The sequence below is a fragment of the Rhincodon typus genome, unplaced genomic scaffold (genome assembly GCF_021869965.1).
Source record: "Rhincodon typus isolate 14 unplaced genomic scaffold, sRhiTyp1.1 hic_rhity00002106, whole genome shotgun sequence".
In the NCBI taxonomy this organism is placed as follows: Eukaryota; Metazoa; Chordata; class Chondrichthyes; order Orectolobiformes; family Rhincodontidae; genus Rhincodon; species Rhincodon typus.
The window spans coordinates 1-20,000 of NW_025967744.1; the positions used below are offsets into that span (position 1 = coordinate 1).

At 38.3% G+C, this 20,000-nt stretch overlaps 1 protein-coding gene across 1 annotated transcript in view; it reads right to left on the reverse strand.

The window, feature by feature from the left end:
* Positions 1–242: 242 nt before the first annotated feature.
* LOC125481425 (kinetochore-associated protein 1-like) overlaps positions 243–20,000 on the reverse strand; it is a gene marked incomplete at its 5' end in the record, with an annotated part of 23,806 nt that continues 4,048 nt past the window's right edge. The window contains 9 exons of the mRNA XM_048592956.1: positions 243–349; positions 2,417–2,562; positions 4,523–4,612; positions 5,129–5,258; positions 11,032–11,095; positions 11,211–11,265; positions 14,595–14,651; positions 15,641–15,736; positions 17,979–18,114. Coding sequence (XP_048448913.1) covers position 349; positions 2,417–2,562; positions 4,523–4,612; positions 5,129–5,258; positions 11,032–11,095; positions 11,211–11,265; positions 14,595–14,651; positions 15,641–15,736; positions 17,979–18,114 — 775 coding nt within the window. The remainder of the gene's footprint in view (positions 350–2,416; positions 2,563–4,522; positions 4,613–5,128; positions 5,259–11,031; positions 11,096–11,210; positions 11,266–14,594; positions 14,652–15,640; positions 15,737–17,978; positions 18,115–20,000) is intronic.

Genomic DNA, 20,000 nt, shown 5'->3' on the forward strand with positions numbered 1-20,000 from the left:
TCAAAAAACAGTCATGCAGGACTCAAAACATTAATCTGTTTCTCTCTCCACAAATGTTGCCAGACTTGCTGAGTCTCTCCAACATTTTGTTTTTATTCCAGTCTATCATAGTTTGTTTTGCAGGAGTTTTGTCTGGATGCCTGTAGAGCTGGCTTCTTGCTCATTGAATTATCATCTCACTGAATCTGGAGAATGGAGCAGAGATATTTTTGACGGAATTTCTTTAGCATTCTCATGTGTCAGTGGTACACCATCGAGGATTGTGGTGGCAACAACTGCTGTATACTCTAGGACTTTTGTTGACCTGCAGAGGTCTTCAACACCAACCTAAACACTTCAAAATCGCAATCTGAAAAGCAGAACTGGGGCAAGATTTATCCAAACTCATTTTTCCCATTGTCTTCAATCATATAATTAGTGCAGATATGTTCAAACACAGACAATGCCATGTGATTCCCTTATTTGTTCTAAGCCTTAGCCCAGAGTACTTCTGTTACTATGGTCAATCTATCATCTTTTGGACCTTGAAAATACCAAAAAATATCTAGCTCTTGAGAAAGCCCAACTCTAACATAATTGTTTCCGCACATTTTAATGAAGGAAAAAAGTTAGACCATGGTAGACTTTGCTTAACAAATCTTAATACAAAACACATTTTGCAAAGCTTAATATTGGAAAATTGTAAAAAGGAATAAAATTACACAAATAAGGAGTTCTTTAGTGTACATGACAACCATTGGAGGATGTTCATATTCTAGCTCATGTTTCTCTTTTAGTTTGCAATAACAGTATTCTTGAGTCTTCTGTGCTTTCAGATAGTTTAAAAAATATCCAAGTAGTTTAAACAGTTTAATTCCATGAAACAACTGTTCCCTAATGCCTTGCTCCTTTCTGCTGAGTTCCCCCAAATATCAACTAAACCCTTATTTCCTTACATCGCCGTTCCCTCCTCTTCATATATGTTTAAACTTATTTTTCAATATTGGACCATACAGGAACAAACCATCATCACTACCAATCCAAAAATGTCAGAGACTTTTGAATTCAATTATTTACATTAATCCACAGGTTTCTGCACATATCCAAGGCTGTAATTATGCACAGGAAAAATGATGCAGCTTAAGAGTGAAAACTATACATTTTACCCGAAGAGAGAGGTTTTCCAATGCTTGCCTAGTCAAGATCATCTAACCCACTAATTTAAAAGAGGTTTCAACTCATTTGTTTGTCAGTGCATTCAATAATAAAGATGATCTACTTTAAAGTCATAGTTCTATATTTTATGATGTAGAGCAGAGACACGACCTGTTGAATCCAAAACTAAGGATCATAGTGTTAACAAAATGTGGAAATTACAATAGCCAAGATGAATTGCAAATATACATTTGATATGAATCTAGGTGAGTGGAAGGAAATAAAAGATTATTTTATTTCATCTTGTCAAAATAAGGCGGGAAGGAGACTTATGTACAGTGTACATGGCACAGATCTGAGAGTCAATTGGCTTGCCGCAGTACTAATAATTCTCAACATCCTTCACTTGTAGATTGTCTCTCCAGGGAGACATTGCATTTAATAGTTGTATCTTGTGTGAATTCAGAGGTTTGAGTAATAAAGAAATCCTAGAAAAGCTGAAACACCCCATTACAACAATAAAGTCCAAATAATTCAATTGAAATACTCAAAATTATTTTTTTAAATTCTGCTAAGGTAAGTGGAAACATTTGCTGTTACTAGTCAATGCAATGGAAACTTGCAGGTGTAAAGATAAAATCATTGTCAAAGAACAAAGGAAGACATTAAGAGAATACCTTTCATTTCAGCAAAACAGTTATTATTAGGATAAGGATTGCCTCACCAACAATGTCAGCAGAGGCATAATCCATAACAGTTTTTAAAAAGGAAAGTGGAAGAATTTCTATTCAAGTATGGAGAAAGCAGGGAAATCGGCACTGCGGATAGTTCTTTCAGAGAACTCAACACAATTACAACAGACCAAATAATTATGGAGATAGCAAAAACTGCAGATGCTGGAGTCAGAGTCAACAAAGTATGGAGCTGGAGGGACACAGCAGGTCAGGCAGCATCAGAGGAGTAGGAAAATCGACGTTTCAGGTCGGGACACTTCTTCAGAACCACACTGTGTTGACCAAATAATTATGGACAGCTCTAAAGTTCTACTATACTATATTGTAGAGTTGGAGTGATTGTCTCTAAATTGACTGATTCTGTACTTCCCCAATATTGAAAGGCATTGATGGAAGTCACATTTGTATTAAAAAAAACTCTGCAAAACGGGCACAAAATGTACCAAAAAAGTATTTGCAACATTACTGATGTATCAGATAAAGTAAACGAGTTTCAAATGACTTGAAAATTTATGTATAAATGCTGCTTCATTTTTTTAAAAACTTACCAGTTCCTATCTATAAGGTAATGTGCTAATTCTTCCACTTGTTTGTTGTCAATCATGTGTTGCTTCAGTAAAGGAAATAACTTTGTCCCAATAAGCTTCTTGTACTGTTTTTTGTCTGTAATTCTTTCCAATGCCAACTCTTTAATCTTCAGATGTTAAAATAAAATTTGATGGAATATTAACACTTTTTAAATGGTTTGACTGGCATATTCTTAAAGCAAACTAATAAACATGCTACTTTTGCCCCACAATGAAATGCAATTCTTTAACATCGCCAAATACTGAAGTCAATTAACATCACGGTTCTAGTGTATAGTCTTATCTTAAAATGCTTAGCTTAAAACCAAATATAGAGGTAACCATACACTATACTTGTAGGATTGAGCAAAAATCCCCATCATGTAAAATACTGGATCAAAACCCTGGACTTTTCAAAACTTTTAAAAGTAAAGGGTCAACTGGGCTGAGCTCTGGGAAAAATACACAGAGATGGCTGCCTGGAACCATCGTTCAGCCTGGAATTCCCACTTACACCTCCACTCTAAGAGAACAATCAATCAAACCTAACACTCTAGACAGGGACTAACTTTTACACCTCAGGCTACCCAGTACAGACAGTATGGGGCCTACACAGATACCGACTTCAATCAAAATACACTCACATATAGTCTTAACTATCAGGAAGCCAATTGACCTCAAAGTGAACACCAGAAACATAATGGACAACACAGATTTGAGGGGAGATAATGGGGCACACAGTCAGTATAACTTCCAGCCCAATCTCACCTGGGAGGGAGCCATTTTTTACAACAACAAGCTTCTTCACTAACACCTTCCCCACAGGCTTCCACCCCCAACAAGTAGCTTCGAACCAAGAACCACAGAGGCTGAACAGAGGAGCTGAATTGGGAAGCCAAACCAAGAGCATCATCGGAACAAAGGACATCTGAGAGGGGTAAGTCAAACAAGCGCTATCCGAACAAAAGTTTTCAGACACAGGCTTATTCCAAACCAAAAGAACTGATGGAAAGAACCTCAGCAATTGGGCACATTTTAAAACTGCACTTTCCTCAGTGGTGAGCTGAAACTCCCAAAGTTTCTGACCTAGCTGGCAGGAAGGGGAAGCAGGGTGGTGACAGTGCATTGGGACCCCAAGGATAGGAAGCCTGATTACAGATTCTGTAATTAAAACTGTCGTTTTAGTTTCTAATGGTTTAATTTAGCTAATAGTGTATTCAATAGTATTACTGTTCTCTGTATAGTTAATTGTGTCAATTTCACTGTTCATTACATTTACCTGTATTTTTGTATTATGCTTAGCTTTTGTATTGCAAATAAATGCAGGGATTCTTTTGCCCTGAAACACCTGTCTACTGCTTTCTTCATTTCATATTCCCTAAATAAGTGCAGTATCTATAACCAGCGATCTCAGGGTGATTCAAACCGCTTAAAAATCAGGAAATAACTGATTGCAAACCGGAACCCTACATACTTTGTACTCAGCCTTCCACTAACACTACTACAAAAATACATTTGACATATCAATAATGAAATAGTAATAATGGTCCATCATATTGTCTTTTGTGAGGTGGAATGAAAAGGACCTTGGCGAATTAGTAGAATACTCAAAAACAGAGTCAATTAGTCATAGGTCCCTTATGTTCCTGCAAAGTTTAACTAAAACTTCTAATGTTTCACGAATGTGTAACTATGATTTTTAGCCTCAGCTTTAGCATTGGAATGATCTGGCCACACCACAGTCCATCTTGCTAGTGCTATTCAAGTTTGTCTGGCTGTTTGCAATTACTGACTTGGACTAAAGTCTTAGCTTTTATTTCCATTATCGGTCCAGCATCAAGTCCTTCCCATTAGTGATTTTGACATTTTTCAAAGATAAGTTTACTCACTGTGAGCACAGCCAAAACTTAATACTTCTGTTCTGACTATATGTCCAGCTAGCAAAATATTTTTAAAAGTGTCTGTTCTTTTCATTTTTCAGGTCTTACTCATTGTGCTTAAAATATTAACTTTTTTTTCTCTCTACAGATGCAGTATTTTCAGTGCTTTAGTACTTTGTTTTTGTTTCTGTACAATAGGCTATTTTACCTTGGATGCATACCCTGCCACCTCTCCCGTTGTCATGTGATCGATAACTTGTTGCAAAAGGGTAACAGGATCAGCCGATAAAAGAAATCCCTGCAACCAAAAAGCCACATCAATATTAAACAGTTGCTTCTTAAAAAAGAAAAAATTGTTCATGGCAGCATTGCAGCCAAGGCCAACATTCATTGCACATTCCCACTGCCTCTGAGAAGGTGGTGGTTAGCCACTTCTTAAAACACAGCAATTCATGGTGGTATACAGATGCACATACTGCACTCTTAGGAGAAAGTTAAGTACTATACTTAATTAAATAGAAATGGATAAATGCCCAAAGCTTGTTTATTACTTAAAAGTAATAACCCATATTATTACTTAACAGTAATAAACTATAGCTTAATCAACAAGAAATATAAAATTAATTAGAATCGAGCTGTTAAATGGTTACACAAAACATATTGAAATATTAATACCATCATACTAAATTTAGTTAATCCTTACAGTATTTTTGCTTCTTACTGAACATCAATATACCCTGCAGTTTAGTTACTTATACTGGAAAACAAATGCACTGCAAGTTGTTCATGTTCATTGTGTCAAAAAACCACTTACCTGTATTTGCTGTTCCCTTTTCTCAGAATAAGGAATAAGCAGCAGACAACCCAGAGCAAAGGGCAACAACTCCAGCTGTACATATTGCTTTGCAATGCCAATAAGGTCAAGGTCAAGTAGAATAGGACACCTTTAGGATCAGAAAATGAAATGATATGAGGAGCATTTTAAATACTGTATAAAGCAAGTGTTAATATTTTTTTGCTAGGGTATTCATTGCACTTGAAAAATTTAAGTTAAATGACAAAGTCAAAACAGACACATTCTTCCATGTACTTACTCATTTGCTATTTGTATATTAGAGCAGACTTTCTGTAGACACACAACTATGTGTATATATTTATGCAATTTTAAAAAATGTTTCATCTGAAAAGATCATGTCAACAGAAAGCTATTAATAGAGGAGTTAAGTGTGGATGGATGAAAAAAAATTTAAACTAAATATATTTAACAATTGAGAAATCTTGTAAAGCATTAACACGAAGATTAACAGGGTACCTATAAAACCAAAAAATTAGTGGTATGAGCAGTATTTAAATAAAACTAATGTAATTAAACAAAAATAATAAATACTTTAATGTGCTTTTAATGGTCAAATGTATTCACTGAAGGCAAAATATTGTATCTTTCACAATGTTGGTTTTACAGTTAATAATACTATGTGACATTGTTACTATCAAGGCAAATGTAGCAACCAATTCATATACAGCAAAGGTCCTATAAACAACAAATTAGATACTTGTCTACTTAATCTGTTGACAGCTTTAATTTAGCAATAAATGACAGTTAATCACAGAGCTTCTTGCGCTTCAAATCAAAATGTCAATTTTAATTTTCACTGACTATATGGTTCAGTCATATAATGACACCTCTGATAATGCAGCACTTTCACAAATGCACTGAACTACCAATCTAAGTCATGTGCTCAAGTTCTGCAGGAAGATTTGAATCCATGAAGCAAACAGCTCCCAAAATTTGGCAAAATGCCAATGTCAGGGAGTTTCATAGGCTTCCCTTTGTAAACTTAAGCAAGTTTTCTCCTGCAACCTTATGGTGCTCACCTTAAGTATGCACCACTCATCCATGTGCTACATTCACACTATCATGTGCTCAGCAATGACAGAGTGCTCACCGGTGTCAGGATCTTTTGGGCATTCACACACCAGTGTCATACTTAAAGGCCAGCTGTAAACCAGTTCAAAAACTGCACGTAAGGAATTGACGTTCACAGTTCAAGCATGTAAGGATTTCCAAGGCAAATGGCTGTTTGAGGCAAACTGCACTGCACTTAGTGGACAGGGACCTGTGGGCAGGGTGGTGGGGAGTGCTATCCTCTTTCCCCGGGATCGCCAGAGATCATAGCGCCAGACACTGCCAGCCTTGTCTGAAGTTACCACCTGGGCTAGTGTCTTTTCAACAATCTAGAGGAATGCCCAGAAATGAAGGAATCAGATTAATGACCTTCTGCACTCCACCAACATAAGTGTCACCATCTTCAATCCTCTACCTCTCACATGTGCTAATTGTGCTACTGCACCCACCTCCCAGAGATTCATGGTCCACCAGCCTCACTATTGTATAAAGAATATTCTCCAATTGGAACACACCCAACCCTCCTTCCAAATTATTAACCATTAGTGCCCTCAATGCATTCTACTCATTCAGGGCATCTCGCTACCTTTCCTACCAGCCATTTTCATCTCATTAAGTCCACCCTCTGCCTTATTGTAGGAGAAAAGAATCCATGATAAAGCAGAGATCCAAAATGTGTGCTGTGGTGGCCAATATTTATCTGGTCATCCCTACAAGGAGAGAATCCAGACTGCTCATGTGGTGACGGTGTGATCTCCATATCCTCACACCAAAAGATTCATTATCAGTGAAGGTAGGTTTACAGTAGACAATAATATAGAAACCCCAGGCCAATTTCTCAATGAGTACATTGAGGAAAGTAAGCTCATTTGACTGTCCCATGTCACCATGCAAACTTGGTGTTGAAATAGAACGCATCAAGTCCATCTTGCAGTATAATGGCTACCCCTATAAGATCAATTTCTTAGTGCATGTTGCATAAACTCAGGAAAAGCACTAAGGTGGTCAGTTTTGATCCTGAAAACTTGCCCAGTCTACCTCACAAGGTATCTCAAAGTTTGAACACAGCTTAAACTTGCTGTTCCATGATGCTACAATGCAGTAGTAACATGAGTGGAGTTCACCTCTAACAGGATGCTGCTGTCAAGTAAAACAGATATTCTGCCGATGACAGAAGACATTAATGTGTACATTCGAAAGACTGGCAGATCATATCAAACAGCATATCCCTTTGGCTGTTAACAGTATACTAGGAAGTGGTTATACCAAACCAGCCCATGTTTGGAAAATGTGCAGCAACGTTTACCATTATTTACAATTCTATAACTGGACAACATTTGCTGGATAATCCTGAATGCAAAGATTTAGGATTGTCAGTCAGGTTTGCTGTGAAGCATATTTGTATGTACTGGAAACTATATATATTTAATACACGGGGCACTTTTCTTTGTAGTCAGGCAAAACATGCCCATGCACTGTGCCTGTTTCAACTCAACAAAATAGGTGATAGGTATTCGTTGGTTCATTTGTCAGGACATTGATCAGGGCAATCTTCCTGATTTAAAATTTAAACAAATCCTGGCAGTTAACTGTCAATCATCATAACTGATGCATTAGCAATCATTGTCATTTTTCTCTCATCACATGCAGTATAAATGATGGTTTACCCCTTGAACTGATATTCCAGTGAATTGTTCTGATAAGAAGAAGGTGAAAAGATTAAAAACAGTATTTTTTCAGCAATAATAAGCTTAAATGAGTCATAGTCTTTGAACTTAAAAGGGACTTTATCAGAGGATTCCGGATCCAAAGGGGAATTCCTTTGCAAAATGCAATTTCCTGGGCAACTGTGTCATGAATTTTGTATTGTCCTGGTGCACAACTCCAGTCTATGCTGTTCCAACAACCATATAGACATTGGAATATGTGGGCCATTATATTTGTTTTATTATGGAATCTATAGTTTAAATGCTTAATTTTTTTGAGACTGATCCTAATTGAAAAGGGAAACCAACCTCCCAGTTACCAAAATGTCTGGTTGAAGTGATTACATTGAAACAGCCATGGAAGCTCAGTAGTAATGAGTCCAGGAGTGCAATACATACAGGCTGAGGATGACAGAGGTCAGATCCCGAAATCGAGGACAAGCACTCACTATTTATTTCAGAGCCCCCTTCCGCTCCCCCATTTCTGAAGAAGGGTCCCAACCTGAAACGTCAGCTTTCCTGCTCCTCTGATGCTGCCTGGCCTGCTGTGCTCCTCCAGCTCCACACTGTGTTATCTCAGACTCCAGCATCGGCAGGTCTCACTATCTCTGATATTATTGCTGCAGTTGTTTGTGTCACTTCAAGATGGCATTGGTGGATCTATGACATTCGGACCATCATAAACAGAATTTAGGAAGTTCTGGAAACATATGCTATTTTTAGTAAAAACTGTGTGTGTGGTACTCTGGTTGGTTGTGTACCGCTGCTAGCAGAAAATAAATTTACAGGGGTAGAAATGGCCAAAGGAAATGAGATTTGAACATATTTTTCTGACAAGGAATTAGGTACACATGATAGTGCAGAGTTGAGAAGACATTGCCTAGGAAGAGGGAGAGAGATCTGAAAATTTTCGTGTTTTAAAAATCTATGACACCAAATAGACATTTCTAGGTCAATCCAAATGAGTGGACTTGCTAACGTACTGTGAGATGAATGCAGACTTGCTCCTTTTTTTATTTCTACATCAAACAGACAAATGACATGGAATCATAGAATCCCTAAAATGTGGAAGCATGCCATTCAGATTATTGAGTCCACACTGACCCTCCAAAGAACATCCCGCCCAGACCCATCCTCCTACCCTATTCCTCTAACCCTGCATTTCCTGTGGCTAATCCACCTGGCCTGCACATCCCTGGGTACGGTGGGAAATTTAGCATGGCCATTCCACCTAACCTGCACATCTCTGAACTGCGGGAGGAAACCTGAGCACCCAGAGGAAACCCACGCAGACACGGGCAGAATGTGCAAACTCCACAGAGACAGTCACCCAAGGGTGGAATCAAACATGTGTCACTGGTCCTGTGAGGCAGCTATGCTAACCACTGAGCCACCATGCCACCCTATGGCCACAATTTACTGTCCTTTGGGGTACCTTATTTTCAAACAACAGAACAGAAATCATTTCCAAGTATACAAGAAAGGGTTAGGGGTGAAAGAAGAGAGGTAGTGGTGGGGAGATATAGGAATACAGAGCAGGGGTAGATGAGCAGAAGGAGAAGAGGGTTTGAAGGCAGTGGGAAAGAGTGAGAGATGGAGATGGAATGGAGTGGGGACAGAGTCTCAAGATCTGAAAATACAATGCAATGGAACTAATTAAGCCTGTATAAGTAGACATTGTGAAATTAATAAAAATGATATATCAGAACTTTCAATCAAACTGGTGGAGGGTTGGAGCAGTCATGTTAATCAGCAGCAGACTGACTCAGAAGATCCACAGCAACAAATAATCTCAAGAGCAAATCAGTTCAGGCAGATTTATAATCCGGAGGGGAAAATGGACTGTGTGTTTTCTAATGATCTTTTTCAGCAGCCTTGTGTTAAAAATATTTATAGTGTAGTTGTTGGATTTTAAGACCATAAGATATAGGGCAGAAGTAAGTCATTTAGCCCATTGAGTATACTCCACTATTCAATGAGATTATGGCTGCTCTGATAATCTTCAACTCCACTTTTTGGCATTTTCCCTCTCATGTTTACTGGTTAAAAATCTATCTCAGCTTCAAATATACTCAACAACCTGGCCTCAACAGCCCTCTCAGTAACAAATTATATAGAGTTGCTACCCTCAGAGGGCATAAAATCCACCTCATCTCTACCTTAAATATGTATCTGCTTATTCTGAGATTACGTCCTCTGGTTGTGGGCTCTCCCACAAGGGAATAACAACTTTTCCGCATCTATCCTGTCAAGTTCCCTGAGAATCTTACATATTTCAAAAAGATCACCTCTCATTCTTCCAAAATCCAAGTACAAGCCCTATTCAACCTCTCCTCATAAGACATGGTATCGTACGTTTTGAAGGAGGTAACAGCTGAGATTGATAACATACGCTCAGTGGATTTCTGAATCAAATCTTAAAATCTGTTGATGTTGCATCTGCCATTTAATATGTACCTAAGAGTTTACAATCGACTGGAATTTGCCTATGTTTCGCTCAAAAACCCAGAATCAACATAAATATAGGGAATCTGCTAAGATAGTATTTAGTGTTTGTTCTGATTGTTGTTAAACAAAAATCCTGTAATTCAAGCTATGGAATTTCAAGGCTCCACTGCTTTAATAAATAACTAGAATTTCAGATTTAATTATTTAAAAAATAAGCTACTGATCTTGACTAAGGTCATAAAAGTTTCTATGCATTACATATACTCAAAATCACAATACTGAAATCCCAAAGAATGGCAAAATAATAAATGTACATTAATTGCAGTTAGCTGGCAAGCAAGGAAGTACATATGATTATGGAATTTGAATTTTCTATGTGTGGATACAAAGAAAAAGTTCTGCTGAGATCTTAGCAGATGCTAATGAAAATGCACCTGTAAATAAAGAAACGTGTTAATTCTCCTATTACCTGCTGTACCCTCAATGCTAGATTGAGACTTTTCAAAATATTTCCAACAGGTTGAGCATGTTTTTTAAGTACTAAGCTACAATCCAAATCCTTAGGATTGATTTTCTGCAATTTCCCGAGATTAAACATTGCTGTATGGGGAAGAATAAAACAGTAATTCAGCTAAGATTTTAGTTGGCAGCACTTACTTGATCAAGAGCACAAATGATTCATAACAAGTCTCCAACTGCTTTGGGCTCAGAGGACATGAAGCTGGATAAAAGAAGTAAAAATTAGGAATCTAAATTTTAATGGAGCACACACCTTCAGCTAGATTGTCACTTGATTTTAAAAAAATTAAAGGCTTATTTATAAACGCCTTCCATACCTGAAAGAAATGGTGCAAGAATCACACCACGCCATGCTCTGGTAAAATTTGGAATCTGGAGAAAATAAATTTAGTGATTCTTAAACATTAACCAGAACATTCAAAAGCAGAACTAAGGTTTTATTACAGAATGTCACTTCTTTTATTATATAGTTTGATGAAATGAAAACGACTTATCACAGCAAATAAACAAAATCATTCATTTGAAAATGCTTCACAGTATTGACAAATGTGCTCTGTAAAAGCAATATTCAAAGACCCATGTTGCACTTGGCATCAATAGGTACCTAATACCCTAGTCACCAGGAAAGATTTTGACACTTGGTCAATTGCATTTCCAGCCTCAAGTACAATTTTATGCTGTACAGTTCTATGTTCTGTGTTAAGTACATAGCTAAGTCTTGTTATTTCCTTCCACTTCTAACTCAAGCGAAACATCAACGGGGTACAGATGGTGAAGTGAGAAAGGAAATTTGGGAGCATGCGAGGGCAAGGGCAACCACAAGGATAAAGGAAATAAGTGGATAAAAATAAGTAAAATAAAATGTGTGTCCAAGAGAACAGGCAGAGGCAGATAAGAGAGAAAGAAAGTGAGCTGGAGATATAAGTGCAAGTAAGAGAGGGCAGGGAAATGTAATGCTCATCAAAAACACGCACAGAGCTCTGCTGGTATTCTGCCAACAGCCATTCATCAAACTTCGTATCGACCAAAAGCTTCACTAGTTATTCCTCAGTTGTTATCTGTGGATATCGCACGCACAGTCGTTAACCAGTTACTTCTCTCTGCTTTCTTTTGAAAGCAAGCTCTCTTGATAGTCCAGAGGTGCAAATGCCAGATGCTATCCAGGATTTCCTCAAAGAGGCCATTATCCATTTGAGTCTTGTTGTTACACAGCATGCAGGCATGATTGCAGAGCTTTAATGTGTCCTCATCCAACATCCATACACATGACTTCAACAGTATTTGCAACGTGAAAATCCTGTGAATAACATCTAAAATAATGGCACTGAACTTAAGTGCAGGCACCCTACCAATGAATGAGATTTTTTTTAAAAATCCACTCATAGGACATGGATGACGCTGCCTTGCCAGTATGCATTGCCCATCCCGAGTTGCCCTTGAGAAGGTGGTGGTGAGCTTCCTTCTTGAACCGCAGCAGTCCATGTGCTGCCGGTAGAGCCACAATGCTCTAAGGGAGGGAATTCCAGGATTTTGGCACAATGACAGTGAAGGAACAGTAATATATTTCCAAGTTAGGATGGTGAGTGCCTTGGAGGGGTGTTCACATGTATCTGCTGCCCTTGTCCTTCCAGATGGAAAAGGTTATGTGTTTGGAAGGTGTTATCTAAAAATCTTTGGCGAATTTCTACAGTGCATCTTGTAAATAGTACATACTGCTGCTACTGAACATTGGTGGTGGAGGGAGTGGATGCTTGTGGATGTAGTGCCAATCAAGTGGGGTGCTTTGTCCTGGATGTTGTCAAGTCTCGAGTGTTGTTGGTGCTGCACTAATCCAGCCAAGTGGGGAGTATTCCATCACAGTCCTCGACTTGTGCCTTGTAGACGGTGGGAAGGTTTTTAGGAGTCAGGAAGTGAGTTAGTCAGTATTCCTAGCCTCTGACCTGCTGTTGTATCCACTGTACTTATATGGTAATTCCAGCTGAGTTTCTCGTCAATGTTAAACCTGAGGATGTTGATAGTGGGGCATTTATTGATGGTAACACCACTGAATGTCAAAGTGTGGTGGTTAGATAATTCTTATTGGAGATTGTCATTGCCTGGCATTTGTGTGGTGCAAATGTTACTTGCTACTTCTCAATGCAAGCCTGGATATTGTCCAGCTGTTACTGCATTTGAACATGATCTGCTTCAGGACCTAAGGAGCCTCAAATGGTGCTGAACGTTGTGCAATCATTGGTGAACATCCCCACTTCTGAACTTAAGATGAAAGGAAGATCACTGATGAAGCAGCTGAAGAGTGTTGGGCCTAGAACACTACTGTGAGGAAGTCCTGCAGAGATGTCCTAGAACTGAGGTGACTGAACGCCAACAACCACAACCATCTTCTTATGTGCCAGGTATGACTCCAACTAGCGGAGAGATTTCGCCCTGCTACCTGTTAATCCCAGTTTGTTAGGACTCCTTGATGCCTCATTCGGTTGAATGCGGACATGATGTTGAGGGCTATCACTCTCAGGACACCTCTGAAATTCAGGATTTTTAATCCATGTGTGAACCAGGGCAGTAAATGAGGTCAGGAGCTGAGTGGGCCTATTAGAACCCAAACGGAGCATCAGTTTGTAGGTTATGCTGAGCAGGCGCTGTTTGATAGCACTATTGATGACACCTTCCATCACTTTTTCTAATGAGTGAGAGCAAGCTAGTGGGGTGGATAATTGGCCGGGTTGGATTTATCCTACTTTTTGTGTACAAGACAAACCTGGGCAATTTTCAACATTGTCTGGAAGATGTCAGTGTTATAACTGTACTAGAAGAGCTTGGCTAGGGGATCAGACTATGGTCCAAAATTGGTATCTTCCTGGTTTGTCTGGATTAGTTATTCATCAGATGAACCTCAAGAAGCTGTAGCCACACTTCTCTGACATAAGCAAATTGGAAATTTTAGTACTCATTCAGAAAGTTGACAATTGTGAAGTCTATGCTTTTCTACAGTGGTTGTGACATTATTAAGACTTTAAAACTTTGGCAAATGTTAGAGGTCACATTGAACAGAAAAATCAGGACAGAAATGCTATACTTATTAGCTCCTAATAACTTCAAAGGAGTACCTTTGTAGGACTAATGTTACATGCTTATTATAACACAACTTAACAAATATCCTGCAGAAGAATACAATGTCCATTCAGGAAACATAAAATAACAGGTTAAATACGTTGTCCCACTTCTCTTCAGGAATCATGAGGAAATTGGACTATGCCCTAAGAATGTTCCTAAGAAAAATTAAATAAGCTGCAGAGTTTATTAATTGTGCCTGGCTTGTTCAAAAGTCAGAGCAAACAATCTTTATGTAACATGTTATACAAGCTTCAACTTGCTTTCCCTTTCTCCCCATGATAACTAACAAGACAAAGGCTGCAGTAGCTTCCTGGCACGTGGATTAAAAGAATTATTACATTCAATTGAACAAACCTAAAATAACACAAGGTGATTTAAGAAAAGGATTAATGATTAGTTAATGTTATATCTGTAATTGTTTCACAGTTGCAGCACCAATGCCATTTTTATCCCTATTGTATTAGGAAAGGAACAATGGAAATGCACTCTCATTACTGCATTAACATGATATACAAAAAGATCAGTAATGTGTCTACAGTAGTACTTTCAGAAAAAAAAAGAAATTTGCAGAGAAAAATAGCACCTACCTGCCACAAAGGGAGTATTGCAGTGATTGCTATCAGAACTTTCCTCAAGTAGTTGATCTGTAACATACAAATATGTTCAGTTTTGTTAGAAAACTTTGCATTTCATTTTCACAGAACTGTATGTTTAGTGGTGCAAAAGTCAGAACTACTTCAGTTCCAAAGATTTTGAATTATAAAATATAATACATTATATTGGTCATAACTAAAATGTATAATTATTCTTTTATACCCTCAAGTTTGAAGAAATGCATTTTATTCCTCTTTCACACCTCACGAAATATTTCTTACTGTTACACTAATATGCTACTTGACAAAATAGTCTGAGACAAGTCACCAAATGGAAGTTCCCAACCTCAGATAAGCTGAAAAGGAGACTGGAGAAGAAGGTGGTTATACAGTAGTCACCCGGTAGCAGGCATTCTGTTGATCATAGAATAACATATGGGGCCAAGGGAAGAGAAAGGGAATGTGAAAACTGAAAAAAACATGAGACCTGGGCCAATAAAGTAAAGGCATACGATAAATGAACAAGCCTGAGCCAACAGGGAAGAGACAGCACGGTTCGAAAGAGATAAGGAAAGAGAAAAGATGACTTTCAGGCACGGAGCCATGAAAACTCCAGAGACTCAGGCATGGAGCCAGTGAAAACTCTAGAGACTAAAGTTCATGGAAATGAACCCTATGTCAAGAATGTGGTGACAACATCGAGAAAGGGAGGGAGGAACGGAATGCCTGGCCAGTCCTCATCAGCATCAGCAGCTATCTTGCTTGAGCATTAGCTTTTATATTCTGTGACTACTCAGGGAGTGTCAGAGGACCCTAATGAGTGTACAAGTAGGTTCAGCTGTTGATGTATGCCAAAAAACTTATGAGCTACATGTGTACTGTCTAACAATGTTAATAAAGTGGCTTGTAAGTTATGAGAGAATTGACTCTTCTATATGTACAAGCCAATAACTGTAGCCGGCTTGATAAAATGCACTTTGGAACATAATATTTGTTTGCATTAGGTAGGTATCTAGGACTCACTGTATTTCTTTACTTACCATGTTAAAAGCAAGCAGTTTCTGCAGTATACCATTCCATAGTTGCAGGTCGTACACCCTGTACTCCAAACTCAATTCAGTAACTAATCTAACAGCCTATGAATGAAAAAAAAACATTGTTAATTATAGTTTCTTATACAGAAAACTTATAAAATATTAAGGAATACAGAACTATATTTTAAAACGACTGGATGAATTCAAATAATTAGCACCTAAAGCACTACTTTCTAACTACAACTCAGTATCAAACATTACAGTGCAGTTGTATTCACCACTTGGTTTTAAATATAACATTTATCATCTAACTTTAGAAGTGTGAATTTTAACTTTTACATCAATTCCTACCTCCTATTTGGAGGAAACAATTCTGAAATCAAATCATGAGAAAATGATCTGAATGTAATTGTGCACAATTCACTCAAGGTTTGTGAGCAACTCAGAGAAGTTGTTGTCAAATCAAATAGACAGTGGGTAGTAGTAATGGAATAATCTTTTGAAATCAAAGGTCAGAATTCTGCCCTTTGCCCAAGTCCTTGGCTAGGCTGTATCTTGAGTGACCAATGTCGATCCCTTAAATGGTAGATGATACACTGGCCTTGGAAAAGGTTCAGATGAGAACCACAAGAATTATTCCCATCTTAAAGTTCTAAACCATTTCTGATGAAGCGTCACACCGGGCTCAAAATGTTAACTCTGTTTCTATCTCCACATATGCTGCCAGACCTGCTGAGTTTCTCCAACATTCTGTGTGTTTTATATTCTGTAAAAGCTTTAGTTACTTCGAAACTTAACAAATTTAGTCTATTTACTTTTGAACTGTACAGACGTAGCAGCAATTGACAGAGGTGTGCACAAATACCCATACACAGATTATTTCAGTTTGAGTTTCGGAAGGATCACTAATCATGCATTTGAGCTGTGCAGAGATAGGAACACAATAGATGTTCTTCCATTTCCAGCATAATCACTGTCAGAATTGGCCCACTCTTTTTAGTATGTATTGCCTTTCTGTTCGTCTTTAAGAGAGCCCAGCTGGTTGTTGGCTGTGGCAGAAATCATGTCTTATGAATTGTAAGCAATTTGCAAGTGTAAATAAGCAAATTAATATGACCTTCAGGACAGGTTTGATAGCAGAAAGGGGCTGGAGGAAGTTTCACACTTCTTCACTTAATGATGTAAGGTGTGTGATTTATATATATTTTATTATCATTTACATTAGGTTTATGAATTTTGAACTCGTGGCACATGGTTTTCTGGGTGTTTGAAGAGGTCTAATGATCAACTACTAAGTATTTCTGTAACCATGGTAAGTTCTTTTAAAACACAGTATTGGAGAGAGACTTCCTGGAAAGTAATTAGGCTTTGTTTAAATTGGGAGAGCGCATGAGCAAACAAGATAAACAGTTGTAGTTTATTAGGAATTTGATAGAAAATTGTGAAGTTTTTTAGGGGTTTAGGGAAACATCTAAACCTTTGAAGAAATAGTTTTTTTAGTTTCAATTTGGGGCAATATTCAGAATTGGTTGAAGCTGGATGAAAAAGGGTGGTAGTTTTGGGCTGTTAAGAAATAGGCTAAGGAGGAGTTTTGTTTGAAACCTCCAAATCAGAAGTGCTCAGTTACAACCCTTAAAGACTTATTTGAAGCTGAGAAAGTAAAAGCTCATTTGTATGAAAGCTCCAGGAACAGGTTGTCAGATTTTCAAAATTTCTGAAGTCACCGTTAAATTAAGCTCAATAGATGTGAAAAAAAGAGAAATTATTTCTAATACAAGTTCTATAAGGGAGTATTGTTGAGATTGTATTTTGCTCTCTGTTTCAAAACCTTGAAATTAATTTTGCATGTAAATAGTTATCAAAATTTCTTTTGTGTATAAATTTCTTAAACCCAAATCTGCAGCATAATGGCAATTGTATTTCAGTAGCAGAACACATTGTTAAAATCAAAAAGAAATATGACCTATCAAGACAGATTTTAGTTTGGGATCTGATTTGACTGGGAATAACATCAACAGGGATTATAAAATGTATTTGACTCTGTTCTGTTGTTTCTTTGAGGAGACTACACAGTTGTTCAACAGTAGGAAGTTTATATTAGTGATGCACAAGGCAAATAAATATAGGGCAGGTTTGATGGGCAGCTGGTCTTCTCCTGTTTGTCAATTTTCACATGCATCAATGCTGGAAGTGGCACTTTATTATCAGATCAAACAACACAAAATGAAGCTCAACATTTAATAAATGAGTAACACATATGCAAACATTGTTTTCACGAATCAAAGTATTACTATCGAGATAAACTGTTCTACACTTAATATAAAAAAAGGATCTTGGTACTAACCCTAGGCTCATGGTTGTGGTTCTTCCATAAGCCTTTAATCATGCCTTCCTTGGGACTGCTGTGGAATGATTCAATGGTGTATGGTATGTTCAAGATTTCAAATTCAGCCAAATAAATGCAATACTTCAGGTAACACCTACAAGAACAAAGGCCAAATACACATATTAAAAATAAATCCATTAAGAAAAGTATGTATTGAATCAATTGGGTAGACAATAAAAACCTAAATAACAAAATCACAATCTTTAAAATGAATAAGCTTTATAATTAAATAGGGGTACCCTTTTCCTGGTTGTGGTTTTGCTTACGACATTATTGATTAAATTACTAATACAAGTGATGTGACATATTTAGTTTATATTCCGACAGAGTTTTTTTTAAGAATGTTGGTGCCATATTATTCTTCCAATACCTGATTGGGGATGCACTAGCCTAGTGGTATTATCATTAGACCCACAGCAATACGGTTGTCTCTCAACCGCCCTTTGAAATGGATGAGCAAGCCACTAAGTTGTTTCAATCGCTGTGAATTCTTCACAAAGAAATCTGACAGACCGCCTGACATTGACCTAGGCACCGGAAAAGAGTACAGCAGAAACAGCCCTGCAAAGTCCTCCTTACTAACATCTGGGGGCTTATGCCAAAATTGAAAGAACTGTCTTACAGGCTACGTAAGCAACAGCCTAACATAGATATACTCACAAAACCATACCTTACAGACAATGTCCCAGACACCACCATCACCATGCCTGGATTTGGCATGTCCCACCGGCAGTACATACCCAGCAGAAGTGGCGGTACAGTGGTATACATTCAGGAGGAAGTTGCGCTGGGAGTCCTCAACATTGACTCTGGACCGCATGATGTTTCATGGCTCAAGTTAAACATGGGCAAGGAACCCTCTTGCTGATTACCATATGCCATCCTTTCTCAGCAGATGAATCAGTACTCCTCCATGCTGAACAGCACTTGGAGGAAGCACTGAGGGTGGGAAGGGCACAAAATGTACTTTGGGTAGGGGTTTTAATGTTCATCGCCAGAAGTAGCTCTGCAGTAGCACTACAGAATGAGCTGGTTGGGTCCAAAAAGACATGGCTGCTAGACTGGGTCTGAGGCAGGTGACAAAGGAACCAACAAGAGGGAAAAATATAGCTGACCTCACTTTTATCAATCTGCTGGCTGCAGATGCATCTGACCGTCACAGTTTTGACAAGATTTGCCACGTCACAGTCCTTTCGCAGACAAAGTCCCACTTTCACATTGAAAATACCCCCCATCACGTTGTGTGACATTATCACCATGCTAACTAACTTGATCAAATTTTTTGAACAAGTAACGAAGAGGATTGATGAGGGCAGAGTAGTGGATGTGATCTATATGGACTTCAGTAAGGTGTTCGACAAGGTTCCTCATGGTAGACTGCTTGGCAAGGTTCGATCACACGGAATACAGCGAGAACTAGCCATTTGGATGCAGAACTGGCTCCAAGATAGAAGGCAGTGAAGGGGTGTTTTTCAGACTAGAGGCCTGTGACCAGTGGTATGCTACAAGGATCAGTGCTGGTCTACTGCTTTTCGTCATTTATATAGATGATTTGGATGTGAACATAGGAGATATGGTTAGTTCCTCCAAAATTGGAGGTGTAGAGGACAGTGAAGAAGGCTTACCTCAGATACTCAGTTTGGGTTCCACTAGGGCCACTCAGCTCCTGACCTCATTACAGCCTTGGTTCGTATAAGGATAAAAGAGCTCAACTCCACAAGTGATGGGAGAATGACAGCCCTTGACATCATGGCTGCATCCGACAGACTGGCATCAAGGAGCACTAGCAAAACTGGAATCAATGGGTATCAGGACAAACACACTACTGGTTGGAGTCATGCCTGGCACACAGATGATTGTATCAGAGATAGTAGGAACTGCAGACACTGGAGAATCTGAGATAACAAGGTGTAGAGCTGGATGAACACAGCAGGCCAAGCAGCATCATAAGAGCAGGAAAGCTGACGTTTCGGGCCTAGA